The sequence below is a fragment of the Oncorhynchus mykiss genome, chromosome 9 (assembly GCF_013265735.2).
Source record: "Oncorhynchus mykiss isolate Arlee chromosome 9, USDA_OmykA_1.1, whole genome shotgun sequence".
NCBI lineage: Eukaryota > Metazoa > Chordata > Actinopteri > Salmoniformes > Salmonidae > Oncorhynchus > Oncorhynchus mykiss.
This window is the reverse complement of record NC_048573.1, coordinates 42,935,264-42,963,028: the sequence shown is the minus strand read 5'-3', so window position 1 is coordinate 42,963,028 and position 27,765 is coordinate 42,935,264. Positions and strand designations below refer to the sequence as shown.

At 43.1% G+C, this 27,765-nt stretch overlaps 1 protein-coding gene across 3 annotated transcripts; it reads right to left on the bottom strand.

Annotated features, from left to right (window-relative positions):
* Nucleotides 1-27,765, bottom strand: LOC110532149 (TBC1 domain family member 25). Of its 3 annotated transcripts, XM_021615793.2 has the most exons (8): nucleotides 21,504-21,679; nucleotides 18,789-18,822; nucleotides 16,222-16,331; nucleotides 7,686-7,840; nucleotides 5,922-6,046; nucleotides 5,600-5,791; nucleotides 4,855-5,130; nucleotides 1-1,848 (listed from the first exon to the last, which is right to left on the bottom strand). In XM_021615793.2, the coding sequence occupies exons 3-8, from the start codon at nucleotides 16,317-16,319 to the stop codon at nucleotides 172-174; spliced, it is 2,523 nt and encodes an 840-aa protein (XP_021471468.2). In that variant the 5' UTR covers nucleotides 16,320-16,331; nucleotides 18,789-18,822; nucleotides 21,504-21,679; the 3' UTR covers nucleotides 1-171. The 3 variants fall into 3 exon arrangements, with proteins under 3 accessions (XP_021471468.2, XP_036843957.1, XP_021471467.2); XM_036988062.1 differs by lacking the exons at nucleotides 18,789-18,822; nucleotides 21,504-21,679 and adding an exon at nucleotides 27,334-27,765; XM_021615792.2 differs by lacking the exon at nucleotides 18,789-18,822.

Genomic DNA, 27,765 nt, shown 5'->3' with positions numbered 1-27,765 from the left:
CTGTGTTCTTGTTTGTGTCACACTGCTTTCCTTGATCTTGGCCAGGTTGCAGGTGTAAATGAGAACTTGTTCTCAACTGGCCTACCTGGTTAAATAAAAGGTGAAATAAAAAAAATACACAACATTTGAAATCTGTGTAATGCAAGTGTGTTGAGGATATAGTGACAGAAGTCAAGAGGATGGAGAGAGGGAGACAGGTGATGGGGAAGGTATGGTGTCAGCCAGGTTATAGGTGGAGTTTGGGGAGGATGGTTGTGGGGATGACAACGGGGTAAAAAGAAGCCTGGTGGCAGAGGGGGGCGGGGAATACAGAGCAGCAGTGACTGTGGTGGGCGAATCCGAGCTGACCTCATCCCCTTCCTCTGAGTCCCATACCTCACTCTGCAGGTAGTCTGCAAACAAGGCCTTGGCGCGCTGCAGCACCCTGCCCAGATTGTGTCGCCGAACAAGGCGGTCAAAGTGCATAGCCAGCTCGTTGTAATCAAAGCCGTTCTTTATAATGTGGTCCCGATGCTCCAGCAGGATCGACAGGCACAGGAACAACATGAAAGGATTTCCTTTGCCAAACTCTTGAGGAGGTGGCAGGGAACAAGGTTTGATGGTGGTATTCTCTGGTTTGGTTGAATTTGGAGTGTGAGGCGCAGTGCTGAAAGCTCTGCTGCAAGGAGATTGAAGGTTACTAGAAAAGGACTTGTTCACCGGTCCAACGGGCAGCGAAGGAAGAGCTCTTCCAAAGGACAAAATTGGCGAGGAGAGCAACGCTCGAGACAACAGCGGAGAGGAAACTAAGGACCTCCCTGTGGGGGTAGCGGGTGAGTTGGCTCCGGTTCCATTCGGCACCGAAATCCTTCCGTTGGATAAAATGGGAGAGGTGAACTTTGGTGACGGGGTGTCCGGGGAGGCACCTCTCCAACTCGAGGGGGAGGGATTGGAGCCTGGAGACAGAGAGGAAACGTTTTTCCAGTTTGGCAGACCAGGAGGAAACGAGGAGACCGGAGAGGCTATTTGTCCATTTGGGGAGCTCCTCACCTCTGTATTTGGGCTGGAAGACTTGTTAATGTCCTTTATAAGAGGCGCCCTCTCCCATGGGTGTGAGGCGGCTTCCATCTCAACAGGACCCACTGGTGGGTCTGTCTGCTCGAAATCAAAGCCGTCTTTGTTCCGTGCACTGTAGTATTTGAACTCTCCAAAGCTGGTCTGCTTCTCGAAGGAAGGAACAGGCACGTTGTTGTGAGCCTTCTCCTTTCCCACGTCAGGCATGTCAAAGTTCCCCTCACCCTCTCTTCTGGCTCCTCTGTCCTCCCTCTCTCTATCCTCCATTTTGATCTTTCTCCCCCCATCTGCCTCCTCTCTTGAGGGCCTCAACATGTGTCGTCTCCGCTGCTTCTCTTTCAGCTCCCCTTCATTTCCATCATCCCATGTAATGGCGGGCCTCTTTTCAACACCACTCTCACATGTCACTATGGTTTGGTCTGTTTCTAGCGGCGGCCCAAGAAGCTCCACTTCTGTTTCGGGAGGGTCAGGGGGCAGGGAGCTCCAGGTGACCTCCAGCATCCTCAGGGCATCGTCGAAGGCAAACTCCCGTTTGAGTTCCAAGAGCAGCCAGCGGTAACAGAAGAAGAGGTCATCAGCTCCACGGGACACCAAATAACAGTAGAACTCGGGGTCTGAGTACTGCAGTAGCAGCTTCAGATGCTGGAACTTGACGGACATGAAATGGCCATCCGGACGGAAGTTGCCCTCTAGGCGTTTCATGATGCCACAGAAACAGATGAATGCATGTGCCTCATTGTCCATGACGGCAAGTATCGGAGAAGCAATATCACTCATGCCTTGGCAGTATGACACCTATGAAACAAAGAAGTTAAGATAAATTACACCCAGCAAAAATATACAGGGCTACAGACAAACATTTCTCCCTGGTGCCACTAACTTTTAGTTGATGGCACCAGCCCAGCTTTAATAAAGCACTGTGAATGATTACGAGGTGTAAGTAGACTACTGAGATGATATTCAAGAAATAAGTGGTTTCATCAAACATGTCCATGCAGGAATGCATGATTTAAGATATTTTGATGTGCAACCTAACCCAGTGATTGTCATAAATTGTGTTGACAATTAGGATATTTTTCTTACATTTTACTGTTAAAATAGGTCTCCAGAATTGTATTTTGTTCAATAGAGATTAATTTGCCAACATCTTTATGTGCATTAATATCATATGCTAATTTATTTGTGGCTATTTCACCACCTGAGTAAGTGGAAACTCAAAACACATTAGCTAGATCGCCAACGCCAAACATAATACCCAGATGACATTAGTGGTAGGTGGATTGTTTGCCCAGATCTGGAAATCGGCTAACCAGTAACAATACCACACCAAATCATTCAAAGCTGCACCAATTTTCAATATAAATCCACAAGAACAAAAGAGGAATAGCTGATAAGCAGTGGAGAGGCCAGGTGCGTCAATGTGCATGAAAGAACATGATACACGCTGCTCAAAAAGCTCCCCTATTGAACTTGTTAAGGGACAATACCATTATCCTACAACAGCAAAATGCATTGAATAATTGCATTATTGTTTAAAAATAAAGTACAAAATTCTACTCTATGCTGTAAAGCGCAGTGAATGTCATTTGAATGTTTCATTCCGAATTAACTGCATCTATCCAAGGCAACCATTTGGATCAGCGGTGGGGTCTACTCGACAGGTTATAGGACTGAATCATTTAAATACATTTGGAGGAGCGCGTCTTTGGTAACCCAGATGAGAGGCACTCTTTGGAAACGAGGATGGACACTTGGAGCAAAATGAAGTATGCGGGTAGGCATGTTTTAGAATGTGCAGTATATTTTCAATTCAAGGCACTCTCAGGAATGGACCATTTAAACACCTTTTGTGGATAGGCTACTTGGCTACAATGCCAGGATAAAAAAGACACACCCCGAGACATATTGCTGTTGAACCAGACTCCGTTATAGTAGGGTAAGGTTAGCCTACTGAGGGCTTGGTTTTTAATCAAGTGATACGGAAAACAAGCAGTTATTACATTAAAGCAAATTAAATGTTTCTAAAAAAATAATAAAAAAAATAAAAAAGTCGCTGCACTGGCATCATCTAATTTCTCGTTTCATGATGGGCATATATGGAGGGGGATTTAAGCACGTCCAAAATAGTAATAATGAGCTGGCTAAAATAATGCACAAATCACAAGAGGGATGTCTGCTCACTGTTTTGCTGCTGCCAAACTTGATCATTTAATAACGCTTTGGTGATTAAGTTTTATTTCAAAAGGAGTCTCACGAGCCAAAGCCTTATAGGACAAGAAAGGCACAGTAGCAGGCCAGCCTGGCTGTATTTTTTCTTCTGATACCGAGACGTGCTGTCTGTTGCAGTTCATCATTCTCCCAAGTCGTCCTATAGTAATGTGGCCACATAGGCTTCCAGCAGGCCCAGTTATTCAGGAAAGCGTAATGCACGCTCTGCTTCCTCCACGATCCGAGAGGCTATTCCTCATGCACTTAGAACCTGACGCGTCAATATTGCCTAAATATTTGTAATTTAACTTAGAAAAATGCATGGCCTTTTATATACAGCATAAGCACAACCAGTTAGTGTTTTTATCTGATCAGAATTCAAAAGTCTCCCGTAGGATACTTGCGCACGTTCGTCCACTCTTAATAGAATTCCATCATCCAAACAGAGCCATAGGCAACGTCCATTTGATGAATGGGAAAAAAAATCAAAAAGTTATGACATTAGGAGATTGTCAAGCTAAGCCTTCGATACAAGGTCAGGAGGGATGTATTTACTCTTTGTCGAGCACGACAGTGTATAATTGTGGTGTTAAAAACGCAAACCGTGATGTTGACGCGCCCTATTCTTTGCTTATTGGTTGCGTGGTGCATAGACACAGACACCGGTTGGTGGAGGATTTGTTGACTATGTTTTATACCATAAATATATCAAGTAAATGTGAAAAATCTGATGCCCCCCTAGCTGACTATTGTCTGCAGCCGGCTCTGATCGTAGTATAATGAAACGGGCAGGGATAGTGAGCTCATCTGTGGTGGCCGGTGAACCCTCAACCTTCTGGCCCATAGCCCTGCATGGCATCGACTGTGCCACAAAAGCATGCTGAATCCCCCCCCCCCCGAACGATCCCTAATCTAATAGTAAATGCAATGTCCTAAAAAAAAACCATTGCAATTAGGCCTCCACTCACAATGGCCAATGCTAATTTAGCACGCTACATATCATAAAGCCATTTCAAATATATTGGCTGCAAAATAGTTGCTATATAGCTCAATATTAAGAGTCAATAATTACAAATTGTACCTACAGAAAGTTGATACTCTCTTCTTTTCAACAGTGACAAGAGTAATTGAAATGTTATAGCCTACAATCAGAACAAATGTTTTTCTCCCAGAGTGGGGGGGAGAGGGAGTGCGTGGCTCGCTAAACACAGCAGAAGGCCCCAGCGAAACAGGCACAGGGCAGAGACTTTCATTACAGGAATCATGAGGATCATGCACATTACTGCGACCAATTACAAATATAACTCGCACAGCCAAATTAAAGAGTCGCAAGATGCAACTAAATGTTCGCAGTCTGGAGCCCTGACATATGAACACCAACAACTGGACTTACATATCACTCACTGCAAGCAGACTGAGGTTACTTATCATAACTCACTCAATAGCAAATACACAGAATCTAAGATGCCAAACACCAGTGTTGAGCATATCATTTGTTCACTGAACTTAACACCACACCCCTTAGCATGTCTGCATGTCAAGGAATTTAAAAAGAAAGCAAAATAAAAAAATTAAAAAAATAGATCCCCACACCTGTGGATGTGTAATGGCAAAGGTGGTGAGCAGGTCGGTGAGTGCAGTGAGGTGGGGGCTGTCCTCGGAGCCGGCGTAATAGGGATGGGCCCGGTCGGTCCTCAGGACGTCCTTCAGTACGTTGCCCCTGATGAACTCCAGGTCCTCTGGACTGGCCCTCGCTGACCACTCCCCCTTCAGTTGGTCATACTCCCTAGTCTTGCCCTTCATGTAGTCCATTCTCTCCTGACCGGTCAGCCCATCGGGGTACACGTTCAGGAGGTATCGCCAGACAACCTGGGCACAGAGGTAATGTTTTTTGACATACAGGATATCTCTCTAAAGTCTCTGCGTTCATACAACACAGTAATATAAAAATATAGCTCTCCTACCACCAAATGGCATTTCTTTGTGCCATTTGTTCTTGTTCCACATTGAATGACCTACATAGATAGTCTGTTTAGATTCCAAAGTACAACAAGGATACACCCAAATGTTCTATTCCCACATCTAATCCACATTTTGGAAAATTATTAACATCCAAAGTAAACACTTCCCGTCAATGTTTTGGAGACCAAAAGCCCTTCTCAATCGCAACTCAAATGTTTGCGCAAATCTCCCATTGACATCATTGCAAGGATAGGGGAGAGTTTAAGATACACACACCCAAGTTAGGATTCAGCCCCATGTGATTTGATATTTAAGTAATTTCAATTATATTTGTAGCAGACTTGCTGTTGAAATCTCTCAGTGAATGTACAATTACCTTGCGTAGAGAGGGCTCCACCCCACCATGATAGATACGTAGCCTCAGTTCCTCTGGCCGGGACAGCTGGCCCTGGCCGTTGAGGTAACTGTGGAACTCGGCATCGCTCAGAGGGGGCTTGAAAGGCTTCACCTCCTCCCCATACGACCAGCTCAAGGCCTGCTGTACTCTAGACAGCGTTCGACCCATCATCTGAACACAGAGACAGACAGCGAGAGTTTGAATCCCAAGTGGGTCATTGTAAGCAAACACAAACTCAAGGCAGCACTGGCTGGTAAAAAATGTGTCTGACAGGGTGAAGAGTGAGAGCATCATCAGTAACCTGTGAGAGCAGGGACTGTGTGAAGGGAAGGGCGGCAGCAGCCAAAGACCTCCTATCCCCAGGAAGCTGGTCAGAACCAATCACATCTTTGGGGCTTATTATGTCCCAATCTTCCATAACGGGACCTTAAGGAAATAAGAAAGTGGGGGGAAAAAGGTGATCAATCAATGGAACTGTATGATGGAGAGGCCCACAATTAAATTACAAAAAAAGTTGACAGGGAACAGATGCTCTGTACAAACGACAAATGCAAATATTTTAGTTAGTTCATATATAAAATCAGTCAATTTAAATAAAATTAGGCCCCAATCTATGGATGTCACATGACTGAGAAAACAAATATGTATTTGTTGGTCACAAATACCTTTAAAAAAACGTTGTTTTTTTAAAAAGGGGTGTGGATCAGAAAACAAGTCAGTATCTAGTGTGACTTTTGCCTCATGCAGCGCGACATCTCCTTCACAGAGTTATTATTCAGGCTGTTGATTGTGGCCGGTTGTCCGACTCCTCTTCAATGGCTGTGCGAAGTTGCTGGATATTGGAGTGAACTGGAACACGCTGCTGTACACGTTGATCCAGAGCATCCCAAACATGCTCAATGGGTGACATGTCTGGTGAGCATGCAGGACATGTTCAACTTCCAGGAATTAGGTACAGTTCCTTGCGGCATGGAATCATGCTGAAACACGATGTGATGGTAGTGGATGAATACCACCAAAATGGGCCTCAGAGGATCTCGTCACGGTATCTGTACATTAAAACTGCCATCGATAAAAATGCAAGTGTTCGCTGTCTGTAGCTTATGCCAACGCATAACATTATCCAACATTCACATCAGCAAACCGCTCGCCAACACAACATCGTCCTCACCAGGGTCTTGACCGGACTGCAATTCGGCGTTGTAACTGACTTGTGGGCAATTGCTCTCCTTCGATGGCCACTGGCTTGCTGGAGAAGTGTGCTCTTCACTGATGAATCCTGGTTTCAACTGTACCAGGCAGATGGCAGACAGACGGATGAGCTTCCCCGTGACAGTTTGACAGTTGACAGTGCAGAAATTCTTTGGTTATGCAAACCCTCAGTTTCATTAGCTGTCCAGGTGGCTGGTTTCAGACGATCCGGATGTGGAGGTCCTGGGCTGGCGTGGTTACACGTGGTCTACAGTTGTGAGGCCAGTTGGACGTACTGCTAAATTCTCTAGAACAACATTGGAGAAGGCTTATTACTGGCAACAGCTCTGGTGGACATTCCTGCAGTCAGCATGCCAAACGCATGCTCCCTCAAAACTTGAGACATCTGTAGCATTGTGTTGTGTGACAAAACTGCACATTTGAGAGTCCTTTTGTCCCCAGCACAAGGTGCACCTAATGATCATGCTGTTTAATCAGTTTCTTGATATGCCACACCTGTCAGGTGGATGGATTATGTTGGCAGAGGAGAAATGCTCACTAATAGGGATGTAAACACATTTGTGCCCAAAATTTGAGAGCAATAAGCTTTTTGTGCATATGGAAGATTTATGGAATCTTATATCAGCTCATGAAACCATGTTGTGTTTAGATTTTTGTTCAGCATAATTTAACACATATCCCCCAAAAATATACAGAGCAATAAGGCGAATACTGAAATCACACACACACACCAAATCAACGACTGAACTAATTCTTAAAGTGGTGACCCGAAGGAACACAGAGATAAAAATAAAACAGAGATTAGCTTTCACTAAATGACCTAAAATGGTTATACAAGTGAACGTCTGCTTACTGTCTTCGGAGAGATTAATGTCCATCTTGAGCTGTAGATAAGGTTTAGCTGCACTGACAAAAGCAGCTTCTAAATCCCAGTCAGAAAGGAGAGAGAGATACACTTCCACACCTCCACGGTCCTGGGACAGGTAACTTATCCCAAAGTTGCGTTTGCTAAGTAGGAAACAAGAGAAAAAAATGTGATATCTATTCTAGAAAGCATGCCAATCCAAGGCATTCCATATACAGCGAATTTGGGAAGTATTCAGACCCCTTGACTTTCCACATTTTGTTACATTCAAGCCTTATTCTAAAACAGAATACTCCATAATGACAAAGCAAAACAAGTTGACATTTTTGCAAATGTATTAAAAATAAACTGAAATATCACATTTACATAAGTATTCAGACCCTTGACTCAGTACTTTGTTGAAGCACCTTTGGCAGCAATTACAGCTTCAAGTCTTCTTGGGTATAACGCTACAAGCTTGTTACACCTGTATTTGGGGAGTTTCTCCCATTCTTCTTTGCAGATCCTCTCAAGCTCTGTCAGGTTGGATGGGGAACGTAAGGGCACAGCTATTTTTTAAGTCTCTCCAGAGATGTTAGATCGGGTTCAAGTCCAGGCTCTGGCTGGGCCATGGACGTCTTTTCTGTGTGCTAAGGTTTGCTGTCCTGCTGGAAAGTGAACAGTCACCCCAGTTTGAGGTCCTGAGCGCTCTGGAGCAGGTTTTCATCAAGGATCTCAATGTACTTTGCTCCGTTCAGCTTTCCCTCAATCCTGATTAGTCTCCCAGTCCCTGCCGTTGAAAAACATCCCCACAGGCGACGCACAATTGGCCTAGCGTCGCCCGGGTTAGGGAGGGCTTGGTCGGTAGGGGTGTCCTTGTCTCATCGCGCACCAGCGACTCCTGTGGCGGGCTGGGCGCAGTGTGCGCTAACCAAGGTGGCCAGGTGCACGGTGTTTCCTCCGGCGCATTGGTGCGGCTGGCTTCCGGGTTGGATGCGTGCTGTGTTAAGAAGCAGTGCGGCTTGGTTGGGTTGTGTATCGGAGGACGCATGACTTTCAACCTTCGTCTCTCCCGAGCCCGTACGGGAGTTGTAGCAATGAGACAAGATAGTAGCTACTACAACAATTGGATACCACGAAATTGGGGAGAAAAAGGGGTAAAATTCAACAAAAAAAACATTTTTAAAAAAACATCCCCACAGCATGATGCTGCCACTACCATGATTCACCGTAGGGATGGTGCCAGGTTTCCTTCAGACGTGACGCTAGGCATTCAGGTCAAAGAGTTCAACCTTGGTTTCCTCAACCCAGAGAATTTTGTACTGAGGAGTGTCTTCCGTCTGGCCACTACCATAAAGGCCTGATTGTTGGGGTGATGCAGAGCTGGTTGTCCTTCTGGAAGGTTCTTCCATCTCCACAGAGGAACTCTGGAGCTCTGTCAGAGTGACCATTGGGTTCTTGGTCACCTCACTTACCAAGGCCCTTTTCCCCCCCGACGGCTCAGTTTGGCCGGGTGGCTAGCTCTAGGAAGAGTCATGATGGTTCCAACTTTCTTCCATTTATGAATGATGGAGGCCACTGGTGGACTCCAATCAAGTTGTAGAAACATCTCAAGGATGATCGATGGAATCAGAATGCACCAGAGCTCAATTCAGAGTCTCATAGCCAAGGGTCTGAATACTTATGTAAAATAAGGAATGTTTATTTTTAATACATTTGCAAAAATAAATACAAACCTGTTTTCTCTTTGTCATTATGGGTTATTGTCTGTAGAATGATGAGGGGAAATGTGTATTTAATCCATTTTAGAATAAGGCCGAATGCTATGCATGTCCCTCTTCATCATTTCTTTTTTAACTTTACTGTAGGCAAAACTTTCTCCCACAACAATACTTTCTAATATTTTCTGCAGAATGGTCGATGTTGCATGAAGATGGTGGAATTCAGATATGCTGTCATCGTTTTAGCATTATCCATGAAGTGTTTAAACTATGGCACGCAACATGGTTCAACGCACCAATAAAATCAGCACAATCTACTATTACGGCTTTTCAAAAAGCCGGCATCTTGGAGCTAAAATTGGGATCATGTATACTGTGCTAATGCTAGGGCTGGCATAATTACCCTTTAACCAAAGGTTATGGATAAAGACCGTTAAAACAACCATCAGAACCGTTTTACAACAAAAAAAACGCCCAGAATTTGCGCAGTTGAGTCCGTTTCTACAATTACATGGTTTAACTTGAAACTCTGTTGCTCCTTGCTGAAACAAGCAAGGTGTTGAGGCAAACAATGAATAGAATGGGCTTGTAACCTCAAACCCTGGTAATTTGACTGGTAAACTCATGGGTACACTCGCAATGTCAGCCTGGTATTGTGATGCAACCATTTCTATGGTATTGAGTTCTGAAAATATTAAATATACTTCTTCATGTCACTGAGGGAGAGAGGGGAATGTATAAGGTTAACATTGTGTCCGGATATGTTATCGTTAGCCATCAGGGATCCTATGGGAGGAATAGAGTCTGGTACGAGTCAACATGACAGCCGTGAGTTGGGGAGGAGTGAACACTTTGGGGCAGAGGTCAGATCAGATGAAGTGAGAAAGAACAGATATCACTAAGGTTCTGTCAAGCAACAGAGATGCATTGACTATTCAGATGTGTAGGAGACTTAGAATAGGAGAAAGGGTTAAATAGCTGTGTTTGTGTGAATATGTCTCGTCTTATGCAGCTGTATTGACCCAATGGGTGAATAAATTTGGTCTAAGCTAATCGTCCGTGAAATTTTATAAAAAGGTTCATTTTAGTGATGCACGATATCGATATCCAATATTTTCCTTGCCACCGATATTTAACCTTTTAGTGGCCTTAAGCATTCTAGTACAGTTAAATAGTTCACACACACACACAGCAGTCTAAGGCACTGCAGCTCAGTGCAAGAGGCGTTACTACAGTCCCTGGTTCGAATCCAGGCTGTTTAACATCGGCCGTGAGTTCCATCGTGCGGCGCACAATTGGCCCAGCGTCGTCCGGGTTTTGCCGGGGTAGGCCGTGATTGTAAATAAGAATTTGTTCTTACCTGACTTGAAAAGTTAAAGTTACACACACACCAAATTATTTTGTTGGCATTTACATTCAGTACTGTGTACACGTTTTAGGCAGTTGTGAAAAAATGCTATAAAAGGAAAAAAAATAGACACGTTAATAGATTATATTTATCAATTTACTAAATGCAAAGTGAGTGAACAGAAGAAAAAGCTATATCAAATCAATATTTGGTGTGACCACCCTTTGCCTTCAAAACAGCATCAAATTCTTCTTGGTACACTTGCACACAGTTTTTGGAAGGAACTCGGCAGGTAGGTTCGCCCACATCTTGGAGAACTAACCACAGTTTTTCCTGTGGATTTAGGCAGCATTATGTGCTTCGCTCTCTTCGTGTAATCCCAGACAGACTCGATGAGGTTGAGATCAGGGCTCGGTGGGGGCCACACCATCACTTCCAGGACTCCTTGTTCTTCTTTACGCTAAAGATAGCAAAAAGGCATTAAGAACTGTATGTTTGGGGTCGTTATCATGCTACAGAATAAATTTGGGGCCAATCAGATGCGTCCCTGATGGTATTGCATGATGGATAAGTATCTGCCTGTATTTCTTTCTCAGCATTGAGACCATTCATTATGACCAAATCACCAACTCCATTTGCAGAAATGCAGCCCTAAGGAACCTCCACCATGCTTCACTGTTGCCCGCAGACACTCATTTGTGTACCGCTCTCCAGCCCTTCGGTGAACAAACTGCCTTCTGCTACAGCCAAATATTTCACATTTTGACTCATCAGTCCAGAGCACCTGCTGAAATTTTTCTTCACCCCAGTTCCTGTGTTTCTGTATATAGTTGAGTCGCTTGGCCTCGTTTCCACGTCGGAGGTATTGCTTTTTGGCTGCAAGTCTTCCATGACGGCCACTTCTGACCAGACTTCTCCAGACAGTAGATGGGTGTACCAGGGTCCCACTATTTTCTGCCAATTCTGAGATGGCACTGCTGGACAGCTTCCAATTGTGAAGGGAAGTAAGCATGATGTGTCTTTCATCTGCTGCCGTAAGTTTCCATGGCCGACCACTGCGTCTACGGTCCTCAACGTTGCCCGTTTCTTTGTGCTTCTTCAGGAGCTTGGACAGCACATCGGGGAACCCCTGTCTGCATTGAAATTTTTGACTGGGAGAGACCTTACTAATGCAGTATAACTACCTTGTGTCTTGTTGCTGTGCTCAGTCTTGCCATGGTATATGACTTGCCAGTAAACTGTTTTCAGCAACCTCACCTTGTTAGTCGAGTTTGGCTGTTCCTCACCCAGTTTTATTCCTCCTAAACAGCTGTTTCGGTTTCAGTTAATGATTGTGTCACAAAATCCTTATTGATGATCATTAGCACCTGTTTGGTATAATTGTTCAATCATACACCTGACTATATGCCTACATAATCTAAGACTTTGTGCAAGTGTACCTACAAGAATTTAATTGACAACGACCCCAAAACATACAGCGAAAGTTAAGAACTATCTTCAGCATAAAGAAGAACAAGGAGTCCTGGAAGTGAAGATATGGCCCCCACAGAACCCTGATCTCAACAGCAAGTCTGTCTGGGATTACATGGAGAGAAGCACCTGAGGCTGCTTAAATCCACAGAAGTAGTGTGGTTAGTTCTCCAAGATGTTTGGGCCAACCTATCTGCAGAGTTCCTTCAAAAACTGTGTGCAAGTTCACTGTTCACTCACTTTGCATATAGTTAATTGATAAATATAATCGATCAACATGTCTATTTTTAAAAGCATTCTTACTTTACAGCATTTTTTCACACCTGCCTAAAACTCCTGCACAGTACTTTACATCCCCATTACCAGTAAAACCTTTTAAAAACAATTTAACTTACTTGCTGTGCTGTTTCGTTGTTCAGTCGTTTAATTCTCAACCAGGACTTCTGATACTATGGAACGCTGTTAGGGTCTTTGCGTGTCAAATAATACAGGCCCTGAATATGACTGCACGTCACATAATAATTTAATGCGTTCATTTTCTACAGTCATTACACTACCACCCGTTTTTCATATGTCATGATTCATCGCTACGTATGCTATGATGCTGGTAAAGTTCTCGCGCACCTACAGTGCTGGTCATTAAAAAATAATAAAAGTTGGATGCAAACAATGTTCTTCCAAAAAACATAGTAAAATGACAATCTGTTTCAGTAGCTAACTACATAGCTAGTTGTAACCCTAAAATAACCCTAATTTATAAGACAGTTCTTATTTGATTAATAGTGGTCGGACCCATCTATGTTAAGATCCACAATAAGGATTAGCCACAAGTGGAGTTTGTGGTTAGCCTTCAAAATAAAAGTATGTCCTTGACAGTGATGCAAATGAATACAAATAGTAGAATTATGCCATAATTGAATAGATCATGCTAAACGGGGTTGGAATGTTATATAAAAAACAAAATACAATAATTTGTTCATTTGACAAATCTGTTGAAATCACACTGGATGTATATTATACTTTAGAATTGCATTGGGGGCATACTTATTTCACTGTACAGCCTTTACCTATGGATTGTGGATCAATGACATGGGGTATCAAGTCTACTCAGTGACACCCAGAGAACATTAGCGTCGTAGCTATTATTGCAGAACTCTGAAACAACTCAATAGAGCCACATTTATTATCAACCTGTGTGTATTGAACACTATTCACGAGGAAAAACAATACTGTGTGGATGTTTAAGTCGGATAACTCAAAGGAGGATGTTGGGAAAAAATCTCTTGGGTATTGAGTAGACTGATGCCCCATTTCATTGATCCCCAATCCTTACATGCTGACCAGACCGAACACTTCGCGTGCGTCGCAAAATAAATGTAGAAATCCATGTTATTCAATTATTGCACCCACACTGCTTGCGAGCGTCTGCGTTGCCAAGGGCTAAAATATAAGTAATTCCAATTTCTGACACAGATCGCACTGTAAGTCCTGCCTCTCCCATCTCCTCATTGGTTTATAGAAGCAGGTACCCACGTGCCATCTCCATTGGTTATACCCACGTGGGTGATTAAAAGACTAAATGTTTTGCAGCAAGCTAGCTAAATAGGACAAATTAGCTAGCAAGTGCAAGCTAACTAGCTAAATTGCCATACATGTTTAATGCTTTTCGACCTGTCCCCAAATGAATGTCATTAGTTCAGAGTTTGTTTTGATATTTTAACCTGCGTGTCGTGATCGCCTTTGTGTAGGGGGACAAAATAAATGTATGCACAATGGCACACGCACGCAGCCGGTTTGGGTTCCGTGTTAGGTAAAGCTGTACAGTGCAATATGAATGTTAACACACACACACACACACACACAATAGGCTGACTGGGGAGGTGATTTCACACAGTCACAAAATAAGAGCTACAATGCTATATTTGTGTAAACTCTTCACAGTTGTGTTCTGTGGGTGTCACCGAGAAGACTGATACACCATTTCATTGCTTCACATTTCAACCCTGTTTAACATTATCTAGTCTGAATATGGCATGATTCCACCAATTGTAATCTTCTGCATCACTTTCAAAAGAGGAACTTTTATTTTGAAGGCAAACCGTAAATTCCAGTATGGTGTCTAATCCTTATTGTGGCTAGCTTCACAACACATAACCCAGTCCGGTCGAGCCTCACTAGCCAGATGAAGCTAGCTGGCTGCTTATGACGTTAGCTTTGGGCAACAGGGTTAAGTAGCTGTCTAGCCATTTATTCTCATGAACTAAAGTTCAATTTCAATAGGGGGACAACAATACGTACTCACAAGGGTTCCTAAATCATTGCTAAGAATAATGAAAATGACTGCAGTTTCTACTGGTCATTGTATTCAGGCTGGTTGTATTGGTGCAACATATGTACTGGTGCTCGACCAGTCGGCTAAAGCCAACATCTCCCACGACAGAGAACGGTTGATTGTCAAGGGCAATGAATTCCATTATCTTGGCGTTAATGGATTTTGCCTTTGAGTTGTCTCACTGAAAATGTCTTTCAAATGACTGCTCGAGTTGTTGACTGTTCGGTCCACACAGACATTGTAGGCTAGGTTAGGATGGCTGTGTTGCATATGTAGTGCTTGTCAGCTTTGACATCGGTTTTGTACATGGGCGTTAAAACTAGACATCGGGCCGATTCCGATGTTGGCATTTTTAGCTAATATCGGCCGAGTCCAATATGTTCACCGAAATATCCTGCATCCCTCGTTCATTTAGAACCTGACAGTGGTAATGTAGAATGTTAATTCAAATAAGGAATTCGAATACTGTAAATTAAGAGAACCTCTGATTCTTTGTAATAACAGTTGAGTTGAATCAACAAATCACAGCACATAGATGGTTTTTACTTCCTGTATCATTCCTATGGGTTCACTCGCGATGGCCGCCAGTCCACCCATTATGCCATCATTGACTTGAACAGGGACGCCAATTCTATTTCTTCGGCGGCACATGCAGTCAGGAGCGGAGGAAAGGAGAAAATGTGCGTCAAAATGTGCGCAAGTTAAGAGAACCTCTGATTCTTTATAATAACATAAATAAAATGTGGCTGGCCATCATCCAAAATTCCATGACAGTCACAGCCCTTACTAATGCCAACACAAAAAGAGAGTAACTGAGAACAATATACAAAAGGGCGAACTTAGTACATGTCGTCCACCCCCCCCCCCCCCCAACCGATTCAGCATGCATGCGCCCAGCCCGCCACAGGAGTCGTTAGATCGCAATGGGACAAGTAGGGCTGGGCGGTATACCGTATTTTATGATATACCGGAATTGATGCAAGGTCGGTTTGTATTTTTACTTTACCTTCTATAAACGGTATTTGAATGTTTGGTTTGTTAAAATGTTATACGCCACGTTTAATGTCAATTTTTATAGTTTACTTAGCTACTTGAGTCATCTCTCTCCGCTCTTTGTCTCAGTGCCACTTTCCACACAGACCTAGCCACACCCCTGTCACTCAAGGAGCGCATTTGATGTTCTTCAATCACGAGACACTTGCGTTCAGTCTGCATGGTCAATGCAGCACATGCAACGTTGTTGACAACAATGCTGTTTTCACTTTACTTCTTATTATAAAGCCACTAGCGTTGCCACCCTACGATCACTCACTACTCATAAAGCAAATGTAGAACTTTTATTATTCAAAAACAAAAAATACCGTCAAATACCATCATACCGTACAATTTTTAAAAATACTGTGATATAATATTTTGGCCATAACGCCCAGCCCTAGGGACAAGGACATCACGGCCGGCCAAACCCTCCCCTAACCTGAACGGCGCTGGCGCTGTGCGTCGCCTCACGGGTCTCCCGGTCGCGGCCGGCTGCAACACAGCTTGGTACTGAATCAGGATCTGTAGTAACGCAGCAAGCACTGTGATGCCTGGATCTGCCCACTTATGCACCTCCGATATTCTGCTTTCCATGTCAATCAACAACACTGTAGACATTATGATGTTGATGCTCCTCACCCATTTAACTCAAAGGCTCGGATGAGGATGTGCTGTAGCACCTCTAGTGATGTGATCTGAGGATCCACAGCAAACGAGCGGAGCTCCACTGGCAGCATCCCCTCCCACTTCTGAGGAAGGTGAGAAACAATCACAAACAATGTAACCATTAATTGTAGGCACATTTTATAACATCTTTAAATCAAATTATATTAGTCACATGGGCCGAATACACCTTACAGTGAAATGCTTACTTATGAGCCCCTAACCAACAACGCAGTTCCCCAAAAAATATGGATAAGAATAAGAGAAAAGTAACAAGTAATTAAAGAGCAGCAATAAAAAAACAAATGGCGAGATTATATACGGCGGGGTACTGATACAGAGTCAATGTGCGGGGGCATCAGTTAGTTGAGGTAGCATGTACATGTAGGTAGAGTTATTAAAGTGACTATGTATAGAGTAGCAGTGGTGTAAAGGGAGGGGGGGGGGGGGGGGGGGGGCAATGCAAATTGTCTAGGTAGCCATTTGACTAGATGTTCAGGAGTCTTATGGCTTGGGGGTAGAAGCTGTTTAGAAGCCTCTTGGAACTAGACTTGGTGCTCCGGTACCGCTTGCCGTGCGTAGCAGAGAGAACAGTTTATGACTAGGGTGGCTGGAGTCTATACATTTTTAGGGCCTTCCTCTATACCAGGCGGTGTCAGAGGAAGCTTGGCCCCAGTGATGTACTGGGCTGTCCGCACTTCCCTCTGTAGTGCCTTGTGGTCAGAGGCAGAGCAGTTGCCATACCACTGCTCTCGATGGTGCAGCTGTATAACCTTTTGAGGAATTGAGGACCCATGCCAAAACTTTTCAGTCTTCTGAGGGGGAATAGGTTTTGTCGTGTCATCGCGACTGTCTTGGTGTGCTTGGACCATGTTAGTTTGTTGGTGATGTGGACACCAAGGAACTTGAAGCTCTCAAGCTGCTCCACTGCAGCCCGTCGATGAGAATGGGGGTGTGCTCGGTCCTCTTTTTCCTGTAGTCCACAAATCATCTCCAAAATCATGTGACTGAATCAATGTCATTCTTCCTTTCCAATCAAAAGGCTAGTCTGGGTTTCAGACTGATAGTTTAGAAATGTATTGTAACTAAATTCTCAGTTTAGAACCCAGGCTACCAGTCTAAAACCAAAAGCCAACAACAAAATATGAATGTAATGCATGGCAGACTGACCTTATACAATCTTTTTATTTTGTACAATGAATGGGTTGTATACCAAATAAGGCGTAGGCTGTGTGTGCCACAAGACAGCAGAAACACCCACTTTTAACTTACTAGCTGACGTGTCACTAGCTTACGTCATAAAGTTCTCAATGGAGTCGAATTGCGATTAGTATACCTCCGACTTGGCCTACATCGAGTCGGTAACGTGTTGTCTTTTCTTTGGGTGCCGCAATCCGTAGTTTGATAAAAACGTTATTCTATGTGATCTCTGTCATTGCACCGGCTAATCCACTGTTTTCCTATAGAGTACAAAGTTAGCGACTTCCAAACCTGCATTACCACTCGATACATTTATAAATAATTATTTATGGCTTACTGTGTACCTGTCCTTGTCATAGAGTTGTCAGTGGGAGTTGGAATGCATAGTTTTTTTTATCTAAAGAATTGCATTCTATGCACCCCTTACACTTAGGCTTCTACCTTCAGTTTACACATCTTAGACAATCAATTTTACAATAGTTTTTTTTGTTTGTTTTTAGTCCTTCCTCTATTTCTGATGTCCATCCAGTTTGATTTCTAACTGTGATATTTCACAATTTCTGAACCTAAATACATTTTACAGATCCCATATGTTTTACATTGGTTATCTTGTTGTTTAGTCCCACCTTTCAGCTCCATTCAACCCCTCCAATATATCTCTAAACATCCATTTAGGATTTCTATTAGCCATATCTTTTTCAACTGTGCTGGGATTCGTCACAAAAGTACTGAACCTTTTTATTCTCATAGCTTCTACAGATTGTAAATTAAAAATAAACATTTTTGCTAAAATAACAATATTATTGATTGACTATGGCTTTTCAAATCACCCAGCATTGCTATCTGCAGCTTAGTTCTAGGCAAATGTTGCAATTATTCAGCCATTCCTGTACCTGTGACCTCTCCTCGCTCCTCCCTGGGCTCGAACCAGCAACACAACGACAACAGCCACCATCGAAGCAGCGTTACCCATGCAGAGCAAGGCGAGCGAGTGACGTTTGAAACGCTATTTGAGCGCGCTAACTAGCTAGCCATTTCACTTCGGTTACACCAGCCTCATCTCGGGAGTTGATAGACTTGAAGTCATAAACAGCGCAATGCTTGACGCACACCAAGGAGCTGCTGGCAAAATGCCCGAAAGTGCTGTTTGAATGAATGTTTACACGCCTGCTTCTGCCTACCACCGCTCAGTCAGATACTTAGATACTTGTATGCTGTCAGATTATATGCAACGCAGGACACGCTAGATAATATCTAGTAGTATCATCAACCATGTGTAGTTAACTAGTGATTATGATTGATTGTTTTTTATAAGATAAGTTCAATGCTAGCTAGCAACTTACCTTGGCTTACTGCATTCGTGTAACAGGCAGGCTCCTTGTGGAGTGAAATGAGAGAGAGGCAGGTCGTTATTGCGTTGGACTAGTTAACTGTAAGGTTGCAAGATTGCATCCCCTGAGCTGACAAGGTGAAAATCTGTCGTTCTGCCCCTGAACAAGGCAGTTAACCCACCGTTCTTAGGCCTTCATTGAAAATAAGAATGTGTTCTTAACTGACTTAACTGACCTAGTTAAATAAAAAGTATTTTAAATTTAAAAAGGCAAATCGGCACCCAAAAATACAGATTTCCGATTGTTATGAAAACTTGAAATCGTCCCTAATTTAAAAAAAAATAAAATTGGCCATTCTGATTAAATCGGTCGACCTCTAGTTACTACACCTAGTGTTGCCAGCACTGCCACTGCCTGGGTGGGGGCACCCCACCGGCTAGGTACAAGGTCGTCAAGGTTCTCATTAGCAGCTTTGAGAATTTCCTTGTATAATATGCTCTCCCTTTAGGGGGCTTTGGCTTTGCAGGACCAACCCTGCCAAGCAGGCTCAGAATCTTGAGGGGGCAGTGCTGCTCTGGTGGAGTGCTTCAGAGATGTTTAATTTCTCATTACAAGAATAGACTGACGAGTTTCAGAACAAAAGTTATTTGTTTCTGGACATTTTGATCATGTAATCGAACCCACAAATGCTGATGCTCCAAATACTCAACTAGTCTAAAGGCGGCCAATTTTATTGCTTCTTTAAATCAACACAACAGTTTTCAGCTGTGCTAACATAATTGCAAAATGATTTTTTAATGATCAATTAGCCTTTTAAAATTATAAACTTGGATTAGCTAACAACGTGCCACTGGAACACAGGAGTGATGGATGCTGATAATGGGTATCTGTAAACCTATGTATTCCATTAAAAAAAAAAAAAACAACCCTTAACCACTACAATAGTCATTTACAACATTAACGATGTCTACACTGTATTTCTGATCAATTTGATGTTATTTTAATGGACAAAGAAAAAAGCTTTTCTTTCAAAAACAGGGACATTTCTAAGTGACCCCAAACTTATATGCAAAAAATTGCAAAAAAAAGTTTTTGCTTTGTCATTATGGGGTATTGTGTGTAGATTGAAGAGGAATAAAATCAATTTAATACATTTTAGAATAAGGCTGTAACGTAACAAAACATGAAAAAACTCAAGGTCTGAATACTTTCCCAATGCACTGTATTCACCAGTATTTACCCACCAAAGCTTAAATGCTAATTAGCTGCTAATGTGGCTATCATAAAGAACTACAAATGCCATGACGATCTGGAGGAGACTGCCGAATCGATACAAAGGTAAGAATCTCTCAATTAACTATCTAATGTTAGCTTAACGTAGTAATAAATAAATTGGCTACATTTCTTTAAATGGACAATTCTGTGAACAGTCTTGTGCACGTTTTAAATTGACAATACCTGTTAACAAAGGTGTCAGCTAGAGATGACGTGCAGGAGCTTTCAGGGATTTTTAGTTTTGCATGTCTACTTTGATGCTAATTAGCATTCGAATCTGAGAGTAAATAAAGCCAAACATATTGATAAAAGTGACCTTGTCCGAGAGACACAAGGGTAAGCCTAGCCCATATTTCAAGTGTCTCAAATCTCCAATGCGAAAATGCCCTTTCCCACTGCCCTTTCCCACCAGGGCAAAAGGAACAATTTGTCCCCAAAAAATTCGTTGCAAAACGATTACAGTTTGGAGTAAACGGGTTCCATTGCAAAAAGTTTTGCAACAGACAAAACATTTAGCAACGGAAACCGAATAATGAATAAATACATTAAGCCGAACTCTGGTTTGTGTTTTCCGTTTTCCAACAGACTAAACTTTTTGAAAACAGAATCGGCGTAATGAATACACCCCTGGAGTGGTGATGTTTACTAAGTTACTTGTACCAAAAACCATTTAGCTAAAGTTATATCACCCTGTCACCTTACTGTGGGGTTCTGTCTCTGAATCACTGAATTAATTATTTGGAATAACACAATTAACCTACTTGCGAACTGTCAAGACTTGCTAAACTCGGTTGACTCACAATTCTGCTTTCTATTATTTTCCTAGTGCATGACCACAACGCATCACATCAGCAAGTAAGACCATTGTCAATCACCGAATATTCCTAATCTATTTAGCTAGCTTTATTTTTCTTAAATCAATGATTTACTTTTTATAGTCAGAAGATCCAAGAGGGTTGGTTGATTACGTTAGAATGCCGCGTTCAAGACAACTGGGAACTCAGGGGGGAAAACGAGCTCGACAGGAAAAATGTTTTGAACATTCATCAAATTCGGAAGTCTAAGTCGGAAACTCGTGCATCGTTCTTGAGCTCCGACTTGCCGACCTGAAGATCACTGACGTCAAGATTTGACCCCCCCCCCCCCCCCCCCTTCAAAACACCATACTGTACACTTTGCTCATTACTATAGACGTTAGCAAATGTAGGCTCAATGCTAAAAACAACAAAGCACTGGTCTGGACTAGGCAGATGATGTGGATAGCTTAACAGTTCCAACATCAAAGCAGGCTAGCTACAAGCTACCGCAAATGTAATGTGAAATGGCTCAAATAGGTCGGCCACAGTCATGACAATAGCTTGCTTACTATCTGGAAATGTGATACCTGGCAAAATACGCAAGGGTACACCAACTAGCTAGCCGCTGCTATTCCATCATTCACATATTCCTCACCTTGACTTTGACACGCACTACGCCCCTCTCCTCCTCAGTTGTCATGTTTAGGAGTTTACTGAACACACGACAGTTGTATTCAATTTTTTTTTTATATTATAGCCATTTGTAAAACGAGAACTATCACGCCGACCCGTATTTTTCCGTTGCCGCTTTGTCCAGACCTGTAAATCTGCGAGAATAAGAGCAATCTATTTCCTGTTTGACAGGAATCAGCTTTCAAAATAAAAGCGCTTCTCAAACATTTGCATAACTTCACCGAAGCTAATTTGTCAAATTATCAATTCTTATTTCCGTTAACATGTTTTGAGTACCAGAACACAGATAATGTACAGATCTACTAAAATATTTGTCAAAATACCTTTCTTGGTCACAAATGGGGACTTTTAATATTGCCAAAAATTATTGAAGTTTTAACTTTTACGAATGGAATTCAGGATATGACGCTCATACATATTACATCTTTAGTGACGCTTCTGAATCTTTTTTTGTGGTTGTTGCATGCAGAGGAATGTTAAATCACCAGTATTTTACTTCGGTATGACAATTAGCTGGAATCTACAATTTATCATTATTATATGGTCACGGTTAGTGTCACATGATTGCGATCAATTACATTTTAAATTAGGTTGTAAAACTTTTTTTTAAATAATAATATATATATATATATATTTATTTATTTATTTATTTTTTCCCTCACCTTTATTTAACCAGGTAAGCTAGTTGAGAACAAGTTCTCATTTGCAACTGCGACCTGGCAAGATAAAGCATAGCAGTTCGACACATACAACAACACAGAGTTACACATGGAACGAACAAAACATACAGTTAATAATACAGTAGAAAAAAATAAAAAAGTCTATATACAGTGAGTGCAAATTAGGTCAAATAAGGGAGTTAAGGCAATGAATGGCGAAGCAATTACAATATGGCAATTAAACACTGGAATGGTACAGTGCCTTGCAAAAGTATTCGTCCCCCTTGAACTTTGCGACCTTTTGCCACATTTCAGGCTTCAAACATAAAGATATAAAACTGTATTTTTTTGTGAAGAATCAACAACAAGTGGGACACAATCATGAAGTGGAACGACATTTATTGGATATTTCAAACTTTTTTAACAAATCAAAAACTGCAAAATTATTCAGCCCCTTTACTTTCAGTGCAGCAAACTCTCTCCAGAAGTTCAGTGAGGATCTCTGAATGATCCAATGTTGACCTAAATGACTAATGATGATAAATACAATCCACCTGTGTGTAATCAAGTCTCTGTATAAATGCACCTGCACTGTGATAGTCTCAGAGGTCCGTTAAAAGCGCAGAGAGCATCATGAAGAACAAGGAACACACCAGGCAGGTCCGAGATACTGTTGTGAAGAAGTTTAAAGCCGGATTTGGATACAAAAAGATTTCCCAAGCTTTAAACATCCCAAGGAGCACTGTGCAAGCGATAATATTGAAATGGAAGGAGTATCAGACCACTGCAAATCTACCAAGACCTTGCCGTCCCTCTAAACTTTCAGCTCATACAAGGAGAAGACTGATCAGAGATGCAGCCAAGAGGCCCATGATCACTCTGGATGAACTGCAGAGATCTACAGCTGAGGTGGGAGACTCTGTCCATAGGACAACAATCAGTCGTATATTGCACAAATCTGGCCTTTATGGAAGAGTGGCAAGAAAGCCATTTCTTAAAGATATCCATAAAAAGTGTTGTTTAAAGTTTGCCACAAGCCACCTGGGAGACACACCAAACATGTGAAAGAAGGTGCTCTGGTCAGATGAAACCAAAATTGAACTTTTTGGCAACAATGCAAAACGTTATGTTTGGCGTAAAAGCAACACAGCTCATCACCCTGAACACACCATCCCCACTGTCAAACATTGTGGTGGCAGCATCATGGTTTGGGCCTGCTTTTCTTCAGCAGGGACAGGGAAGATGGATGGAGCCAAATACAGGACCATTCTGGAAGAAAACCTGATGGAGTCTGCAAAAGACCTGAGACTGGGACGGAGATTTGTCTTCCAACAAGACAATGATCCAAAACATAAAGCAAAATCTACAATGGAATGGTTCAAAAATAAACATATCCAGGTGTTAGAATGGCCAAGTCAAAGTCCAGACCTGAATCCAATCGAGAATCGGTGGAAAGAACTGAAGACTGCTGTTCACAAATGCTCTCCATCCAACCTCACTGAGCTCGAGCTGTTTTGCAAGGAGGAATGGGAAAAAAATTCAGTCTCTCGATGTGCAAAACTGATAGACATACCCCAAGCGAATTACAGCTGTAATCGCAGCAAAAGGTGGCGCTACAAAGTATTAACTTAAGGGGGCTGAATAATTTTGCACGCCCAATTTTTCAGTTTTTGATTTGTTAAAAGAGTTTGAAATATCCAATAAATGTCGTTCCACTTCATGATTGTGTCCCACTTGTTGTTGATTCTTCACAAAAAAATACAGTTTTATATAATTATGTTTGAAGCCTGAAATGGGGCAAAAGGTCGCAAAGTTCAAGGGGGCCGAATACTTTCGCAAGGCACTGTAGATGTGCAAAAGATGGATGTGCAAGTAGAGATACTGTGGTGCAAAAGGAGCAAAATAAATAGATACAGTATGGGGATGAGGTAGACAGATGGGCTATGAACAGGTGCAGTGATCTGTGAGCTGCTCTGACAGCTGGTTCTTAAAGCTAGTGAGGGAGATGGGAATCTCCAGCTTCAGTGATTTTTGCAGTTCGTTCCAGTCAGTGGCAGCAGAGAACTGGAAGGAAAGGCGACCAAAGGAGGAATTGGCTTTGGGGGTGACCAGTGAGATATACCTGCTGGAGCGCGTGCTGCTATGGTGACCAGCGAGCTGAGATAGGGCGGGGCTTTACCTAGCAGAGACTTGTAGATAACCTGTAGCCAGTGGGTTTGGCGACGAGTATGAAGCGAGGGCCAGCCATTGAGAGCGTATTGGTCGCAGTGGTGAGTAGTGTATGGGGCTTTGGTGGCAAAACGGATGGCACTGTGATAGACTACATCCAGTTTGCTGAATAGAGTGTTGGAGGCTATTTTATAGATGACATCACCAAAGTCAAGGATCGGTAGGATGGTCAGTTTTACGAGGGTATTTTTGGCAGCATGAGTGAAGGAAGCTTTGTTGCGAAATAGGAAGCCGATTCTAGATTTAATTTTTGATTGGAGATGCTTAATGTGAGTCTGGAAGGAGAGTATACAGTCTAGCCAGACACCTAGGTATTTGTAGTTATCCACGTATTCTAAGTCAGAGCCGTCCAGAGTAGTGATGCTGGATGGGCGGGCAGGTGCGGGCAATGATCGGTTGAATATCATGCATTTAGTTTTATTTGCGTTTAAGAGCAGTTAGAGGCCACGGAAGGAGAGTTGTATGGCATTGAAGCTCGTCTGAAGGCTAGTTAACAGTGTCCAAAGAAGGGCCAAAAGTATACAGAATGGTGTCGTCTGCGTAGAGGTGGATCAGAGAATCATCAGCAGCAAGAGCGACATCATTGATGTATACAGAGAAGAGAGTCGGCCCGAGAATTGAACCCTGTGACACCCTCATAGAGACTGCCAGAGGTCCGGACAACAGACCCTCCGATTTGACACACTGAACTCTATCAGAGAAGTAGTTGGTGAACCAGGCGAGGCAATCATTTGAGAAACCAAGGCTGTTGAGTCTGCCGATGAGGATGTGGTGATTGACAGAGTCGAAAGCCTTGGCCAGGTCGATGAATACAGCTGCACAGTAATGTCTCTTATCGATGGCGGTTATGATATCATTAAGGACCTTGAGCGTGGCTGAGGTGCACCCATGACCAGCTCGGAAACCAGATTGCATAGCGGAGAAGGTACGATGTGATTCAAATGGTCAGTAATCTGTTTGTTAACTTGGCTTTCGAAGACCTTAGAGATGCAGGGTAGGATATATATAGGTCTGTAGCAGTTTTGGTCTAGAGTGTCTTTGAAGAGGGGGATGACCGCAGCAGCTTTCCAATCTTTGTGAAACTCAGACGATACGAAAGAGAGGTTGAACAGTCTAGTAATAGGGGTTGCAACAATTTTGGCAGATCACTTTAGAAAGAGAGGGTCCAGATTGTCTAGCCCGGCTGATTTGTAGGGGTCCAGATTTTGCAACTCTTTCAGAACATCAGCTATCTGGATATGGGTGAAGGAGTGGTGGGGGCTTGGGCGGGTTGCTGTGGAGGGTGCCGGGCAGTTGACCGGGGTAGGGGTTGCCAGGTGGAAAGCATGGCCAGCCGTAGAGAAATGCTTCTCAATTATAGTGGATTTGTCGGTTGTAACAGTGTTTCCTAGCCTCAGAGCAGTGGGTAGCTGGGAGGAGGTGCTCTTATTCTCCATGGACAGTGTCCCAGAACTTTTTTGAGTTTGTACTGCAGAATGCAAATTTCTGTTTAAAAATGCTAGCCTTAGCTTTCCTAACTGCCTGTGTATATTGGTTCCTAACTTCCCTGAAAAGTTGCATATCACGGGGGCTATTCGATGCTAATGCAGAACGCCACAGGATGTTTTTATGCTGGTCAAGGGCAGACAGGCCTGGAGTGAACCAAGGGCTATATCTATTCCCGGTTCTACATTTTTTGAATGGGGCATGCCTATTTAAGATGGTGAGGAAGGCACTTTTAAAGAATAACCAGGCATCCTCTACTGTTGGGATGAGGTCAATATCATTCCAGGATACCCCGGCCAGGTCGATTAGAAAGGCCTGCTCGCAGAAGTGTTTTAGGGAGCGTTTGACAGTGATGAGGGGTGGTCGTTTGCTCGCAGACCCATTACGGATGCAGGCAATGAGGCAGTGATCGCTGAGATCTTGGTTGAAAACAGCAGAGGTGTATTTGGAGGGTGAGTTAGTTAGGATGATATCTATGAGGGTACCCGTGTTTACGGATTTGGGGTTATATCTGGTAGGTTCATTGATAAATTGTGTGAGATTGAGGGCATTAAGCTTAGATTGTAGGATGGCCGGGGTGTTAAGCATGTCCCAGTTTAGGTCACCTAGCAGCACGAGCTCAGAAGATAGATGGGGGGCAATCAAATTACATATGGTGTCGAGGGCACAGCTGGGGGCAGAGGGTGGTCTATAGCAAGCGGCAACGGTGAGAGACTTGTTTCTGGAAAGGTTCATTTTTAGAAGTAGAAGCTCAAATTGTTTGGGTACAGACCTGGATAGTAAGACAGAACTCTGCAGGTTATCTTTGCAGTAAATTGCAACACGGCTCCTTTTGGCAGTTCTATCTTGTCGGAAAATGTTATAGTTAGGAATGGAAATTTCAAGGTTTTAGGTGGTCTTCCTAAACCAGGATTCAGACACGGCTAGGACATCCGGATTGGTGGAGTGTGCTAGGGCAGTGAATAAAACAAACGTAGGGAGGAGGCTTCTAATGTTAACATGTATGAAACTAAGGATTTTACGGTTGCTGAAGTCAACAAATGAGAGAGCCTGGGGGATGGGAGTGGAAGTAGACACTGCAGGGCCTGGATTAACCTCTACATCACCAGAGGAACAGAGGAGGAGTAGGATAAGGGTACGGCTAAAGGCTAACAGAACTGGACGCCTAGTATGTTCAGAACAGAGATTAAAAGGAGCAGATTTCTGGGCACCGTAGAATATATTCAAGGCATAATGTACAGACAAAGGTATAGTAGGATGTGAATACAGTGGGGGTAAACCTGTGCATATGGTGATAATGAAAGATAGCATTTAAACCAGGTGATGTCACTGTGTGTGGGAGGTGGAACTAAATTGTTACTCGAGGCGTGTTGAGCAGTGCTAGAGGCTCTACAGTGAAATAAAACAATAGTTACAAACCAGAACAGCAATCGACACAGCATGGTGATGTTAGGGAAAGGCATGCGTAGCCGGTTGATCATACAAGTCCAGTACGTGGCTTCAGGCAGCTAGAGGCACAGGGCTAGCAGGCTAACAGAAAGGCCTTAGAGGGATGACGCGATGGAGGAAAGTCTGTTGTGGCCGCCTCGTGCAGTTACATCAGCGGACGGATCAGCAGGTGCTCCTTGTGGTAAACCAGGCCAATTGGCAAAATATGTATAGTGGCCGAAGAAATATGTCCGAAGGGCCTCTTAAGCCAGCAGTCCAATGTGCTTTAGATAGCTAGCAGGCCGCAGGTTAGCGGCTGTGCGTTCAGGGGTCGTTAGCTGCTATATCCCCTTGGGTGCGTCCTCAGTCCTCTCCTTTACTCCCTGTTCACTCATGACTGCACGGCCAGGCACGACTCCAACA